The sequence below is a fragment of the Acipenser ruthenus genome, unplaced genomic scaffold (genome assembly GCF_902713425.1).
Source record: "Acipenser ruthenus unplaced genomic scaffold, fAciRut3.2 maternal haplotype, whole genome shotgun sequence".
NCBI lineage: Eukaryota > Metazoa > Chordata > Actinopteri > Acipenseriformes > Acipenseridae > Acipenser > Acipenser ruthenus.
The window spans coordinates 8,885-15,000 of record NW_026707474.1 but is presented as its reverse complement, the minus strand read 5'-3'; the positions used below and the strand labels follow the sequence as shown (position 1 = coordinate 15,000).

Sequence of the window (6,116 nt, the reverse complement as noted above, 5' to 3'; positions counted from 1 at the left end):
CCAGTGCAGACCAGTACTCACCATCACACACCAGTGCAGACCAGTACTCACCATCACAGACCAGTACTGACCAGTACTCACCATCACACACCAGTGCAGACCAGTACTCACCATCACACACCAGTGCAGACCAGTACAGACCAGTACTCACCATCACACACCAGTACAGACCAGTACTCACCATCACACACCAGTGCAGACCAGTACTCACCATCACACACCAGTGCAGACCAGTACTCACCATCACAGACCAGTACAGACCAGTACTCACCATCACACACCAGTGCAGACCAGTACTCACTATCACACACCAGTGCAGACCAGTACTCACCATCACACACCAGTACAGACCAGTACTCACTATCACAGACCAGTACAGACCAGTACTCACCATCACAGACCAGTATAGTCCGGTACTCACTATCACACACCAGTACAGACCAGTACTCACCATCACAGACCAGTACTCACCATCACACACCAGTACAGACCAGTACTCACTAACACACACCAGTACAGACCAGTACTCACCATCACACACCAGTACAGACCAGTACTCACTAACACACACCAGTACAGACCAGTACTCACTAACACACACCAGTACAGACCAGTACTCACTAACACACACCAGTACAGACCAGTACTCACCATCACAGACCAGTACAGACCAGTACTCACCATCACACACCAGTACAGACCAGTACTCACTAACACACACCAGTACAGAACAGTACTCACCATCACACACCAGTACAGACCAGTACTCACTAAAGCACAGAGAGGTGTGGTAAAGCATAGGGCAGCATTGTAAAGCACAGAGAGGTCTGGTAAAGCATAGGGAAGCATTGTAAAGCACAGAGAGGTCAGGTAAAGCATAGGGAAGCATTGTAAAGCACAGAGAGGTCTGGTAAAGCATAGGGAAGCATTGTAAAACACAGAGAGGTCTGGTAAAGCATAGGGAAGCATTGTAAAGCACAGAGAGGTCTGGTAAAGCATAGGGAAGCATTGTAAAGCACAGAGAGGTCTGGTAAAGCATAGGGAAGCATTGTAAAGCACAGAGAGGTCTGGTAAAGCATAGGGAAGCATTGTAAAGCACAGAGAGGTCTGGTAAAGCATAGGGAAGCATTGTAAAGCACAGAGAGGTCTGGTAAAGCATAGGGAAGCATTGTAAAGCACAGAGAGGTGTGGTAAAGCATAGGGAAGCATTGTAAAGCACAGAGAGGTCTTCTAAAGAATAGGGAAGCATTGTAAAGCACAGAGAGGTCTGGTAAAGCATAGGGAAGCATTGTAAAGCACAGAGAGGTGTGGTAAAGCATAGGGAAGCATTGTAAAGCACAGAGAGGTGTGGTAAAGCATAGGGAAGCATTGTAAAGCACAGAGAGGTCTGGTAAAGCATAGGGAAGCATTGTAAAGCACAGAGAGGTGTGGTAAAGCATAGGGAAGCATTGTAAAGCACAGAGAGGTATGGTAAAGCATAGGGAAGCATTGTAAAGCACAGAGAGGTCTGGTAAAGCATAGGGAAGCATTGTAAAGCACAGAGAGGTCTGGTAAAGCATAGGGAAGCATTGTAAAGCACAGAGAGGTCTGGTAAAGCATAGGGAAGCATTGTAAAGCACAGAGAGGTCTGGTAAAGCATAGGGAAGCATTGTAAAGCACAGAGAGGGACAGTAAAGCTTCCTTGACCTTGTAGTTTTTTGGCACATGGCCCGAAATACACCCATTTACACCCAGTAATTAGCTTTTCATAAGTCAAAGTGCAGCTCTGACCTCAGGACAGATGATCCCAGTTTTGTTTTCACAGTTAATTGCTTCTGGTTAAGAAGGTATTTCGAGCCCTATGTACAAGCCATAATTAAAGCAATTAAAACTGGTTCTAAAACCCGTTAGTCTTTTTTTTTAATGACACACTCTAGTTTAGCGCAGCGTCACGGACTGGGTAATGACTGGAGAACGCATCACACAAATTTGACCACGTTGGCTTTTTGTTGCGAATCACGCCCCATGTGTCGGGCAGCGTGGGGGTGGCATGCCCAGGGGGTTAAGGGTCAGGGCTGGCAGGCGACAGAGGTACGGGCGCTATGCCTCAGTGCGGGAGGCCCCGGGTTCACGTCCCACCTCCGTCTGTGAGATACCCCCCGCCTGCTGGAAGTCAGAGTGTTCCTTGCTTCATTGAAGCTGTCTGACAAAAACCCTGTGTGTTTTCCCTGTGTTTCAATGTCAGCCAGGTTCATGGAATCTTAAAATCAAGCTAGGGGGGCACGTCAGCCCCCAGCTTGATTTTGACCTTCCTAGAGATGTCAGGACTGCCCAGTCCCTGACCACCTTCCGGCGCCTCCTTAAGACTCACCTCTTCAAACAGCACCTGTAGAACTCCTCTGTTTGTATCCTGGGACACTATCACCCTTCATGTAAATGTGCTTTATTTTGCTCTTATCTGCCCCCTATTTTACTGCATTTAATCCTGTACTTCAGAATACTGTAATCTGCCAAGTGTTTAACCTGTAGTACTTTGTATTTAATCACATCCTGATGTAACTATCACTATTTAATCATATCCTGATGTAACTATCACTATTTAATCATATCCTGATGTAACTATCACTATTTAATCATATCCTGATGTAACTATCACTATTTAATCATATCCTGATGTAACTATCACTATTTAATCATATCCTGATGTCACTATCACTATTATCTGCTGTATTATTGAATTGTGGTTTGTCACACTTGAACAAAAGTTATTGTATTTCTTGCTCTTATTGTATTACTTGTATTGTAACACTTGAAATGTATTTGCTTACGATTGTAAGTCGCCCTGGATAAGGGCGTCTGCTAAGAAATAAATAATAATAATAATAATAATAACAATAACAATAATAATAATAATAATAATAATAATAATAATAATAATAATAATAATAATAATAATAATAATAATAATAGTCATTGAATTCACACTGAAGACCCCGAGAGAGACTTCTAGTCGTTAGTCATTGAATTCACACTGAAGACCCTGAGAAAGACTTCTAGTCGTTAGTCATTGAATTCACACTGAAGACCCTGAGAAAGACTTCTAGTCGTTAGTCATTGAAATCACACTGAAGACACTGAGAAAGACTTCTAGTCGTTAGTCACTGAATTCACACTGAAGACCCTGAGAAAGACTTCTAGTCGTTAGTCATTGAATTCACACTGAAGACCCTGAGAAAGACTTCTAGTCGTTAGTCATTGAATTCACACTGAAGACCCTGAGAAAGACTTCTAGTCGTTAGTCATTGAATTCACACTGAAGATGCTGAGAAAGACTTCTAGTCGTTAGTCATTGAATTCACACTGAAGACACTGAGAAAGACTTCTAGTCGTTAGTCATTGAAATCACACTGAAGACACTGAGAAAGACTTCTAGTCGTTAGTCATTGAATTCACACTGAAGACACTGAGAAAGACTTCTAGTCGTTAGTCATTGAATTCACACTGAAGACACTGAGAAAGACTTCTAGTCGTTAGTCATTGAATTCACACTGAAGACCCTGAGAGAGACTTCTAGTCGTTAGTCATTGAATTCACACTGAAGACGCTGAGAAAGACTTCTAGTCGTTAGTCATTGAATTCACACTGAAGACCCTGAGAAAGACTTCTAGTGGAAACGTTAGTTGTTGGATTTCTTTCAGTGCCAGGGAGACTCTTTTAAATTTACACACACATCGTGAGGGGAACACAGTACCTGCAGAAGCCGTCCATGCTGAGCTGAAGACGATAGCGAGCAGCGTCAGTGTTGCAGAACCCATCTTCATCTTCATCTTCATCTTCATCTTCATCTTCCTCTCTCTCCCTCTCTCTCTCTGCGGCTCTCAGATCAGAGAAAGAATGAACCTCCTAGCTTTCCCTTTGTCTTATAAACCATTCTGTGTGAACTTGATAAACTGGAATAACATCAATTGAACCTGTAGAACAACATTTTGAAGTATGTGTCTGTGTGTGTGTGTGTGTCTCTCTCTCTGTGTGTCTATGTGTGTGTGTGTCTCTCTCTCTCTCTGTGTCTATGTGTGTGTGTGTCTCTCTCTCTGTGTCTGTGTGTGTGTGTGTGTGTGTGTGTGTGTCTGTGTGTCTGTGTGTGTGTCTGTATGTGTGTGTGTGTGTGTGTGCGTGTGTGTCTGTGTGTGTGTGTGTTTCCTTATACAAGTTGACCCCCATTACTGTTGTAAATGTTATTTGAGGACGTTTGTGTGTTTGTGTGTTTGTGTGTTTGTGTGTTTGTTAGTTTGTGTGTTTGTTAGTTTGTGTGTTTGTGTGTTTGTTTGTTAGTTTGTTAGTTTGTGTGTTTGTGTGTGTGTTTGTGTGTGTGTTTGTGTGTTTGTGTGTTTGTGTGTGTGTTTGTTTCAATGCACACGGGACTGCGAATGAATCACAAAGCTCCGTCTACAGAGCAAGACTCGTAGTTTGCGTCTCTCGCGTCGTGCTGCAGTTCATTTAAACGAGGTTTCTTATTTTCCTCTCTGTACTTGTTTGTATTCATTGGCCCCTAAGAGGTGAATTTCGCGGTGACCCCTCAATTTCACAATTTCCACGAAATCGTTATTTAGATAGATCCCTATTTATAACCTTGCTTAGTGTTTTTTATAGTTTATAAACCTTGCTTAGTGTTTATTTTAATATCAGGGTCTAGCGCTGTATATTATAAAGACATTTCAGAGGGCTGGATCGCCTCGATATCAGGGTCTAGCGCTGTATATTATAAAGACATTTCAGAGGGCTGGATCGCATCGATATCAGGGTCTAGCGCTGTATATTATAAAGACATTTCAGAGGGCTGGATCACATCAATATCAGGGTCTAGCGCTGTATATTATAAAGACATTTCAGAGGGCTGGATCGCATCGATATCAGGGTCTAGCGCTGTATATTATAAAGACATTTCAGAGGGCTGGATCGCATCAATATCAGGGTCTAGCGCTGTATATTATAAAGACATTTCAGAGGGCTGGATCACATCAATATCAGGGTCTAGCGCTGTATATTATAAAGACATTTCAGAGGGCTGGATCGCATCGATATCAGGGTCTAGCGCTGTATATTATAAAGACATTTCAGAGGGCTGGATCGCATCGATATCAGGGTCTAGCGCTGTATATTATAAAGACATTTCAGAGGGCTGGATCGCATCAATATCAGGGTCTAGCGCTGTATATTATAAAGACATTTCAGAGGGCTGGATCGCATCGATATCAGGGTCTAGCGCTGTATATTATGAAGACATTTCAGAGGGCTGGATCGCATCGATATCAGGGTCTAGCGCTGTATATTATAAAGACATTTCAGAGGGCTGGATCGCATCGATATCAGGGTCTAGCGCTGTATATTATGAAGACATTTCAGAGGGCTGGATCGCATCGATATCAGGGTCTAGTGCTGTATATTATAAAGACATTTCAGAGGGCTGGATCGCATCACTCTCAGCATCTGTTATATTTTCCTGTTAATCACACATTGTCTGGGAAGCGGCAGGGAATTTTTTCCCATTACCAATACTTTATAAACCTTGCTAAGTGTTTATTAATAGTTTATAAACCTTACTTAGTGTTTATTAATAGCTTATAAACCTTATTTAGTGTTTATTAATAGTTTATAAACCTTACTTAGTGTTTTTTAATAGCTTATAAACCTTACTTAGTGTTTTTTAATAGTTTATAAACCTTACTTATTGTTTATTAATACTTTATAAACCTTGCTAAGTGTTTATTAATAGTTTATAACCTTACTTAGTGTTTTGTATAGTTTATAAACGTTACTTAGTGTTTTTATACTTTATAAACCTTACTTAGTGTTTTTTTATAGTTTATAAACCTTGCTTAGTGTTTATTTTAGTCTTATTATTTTCAATAACCGTGCAGCAGTTGTTTTTCATAATGTTGTAATGTGTATTAACTCTGAAAATCACAGGCAGGCGTTCGCTCCCGCCCCGTGTCTCTGTCACGATCTCTGCAGCCGTTTCAAACCCGAACCACGCAGCCTAGATTCCAGACGGCCGCTCCTGGTCCTCCAGCGCCCCAACCCGGAGTGTTTCTACACCTAACCCGTAATCATGCAAACCTCGTGAATGCAACCTGCTC

General features: G+C 42.0%; 1 protein-coding gene across 1 annotated transcript in view; it reads right to left on the bottom strand.

Moving 5' to 3' along the window:
* LOC131727357 (mucin-2-like) overlaps positions 1–3,913 on the bottom strand; it is a 13,600-nt gene extending 9,687 nt beyond the window's left edge. The window contains exon 1 of the mRNA XM_059018851.1: positions 3,731–3,913. Within this exon, the coding sequence (XP_058874834.1) occupies positions 3,731–3,824 (94 nt within the window). The 5' untranslated portion in view covers positions 3,825–3,913. The remainder of the gene's footprint in view (positions 1–3,730) is intronic.
* Between the last annotated feature and the right edge of the window lie 2,203 nt (positions 3,914–6,116).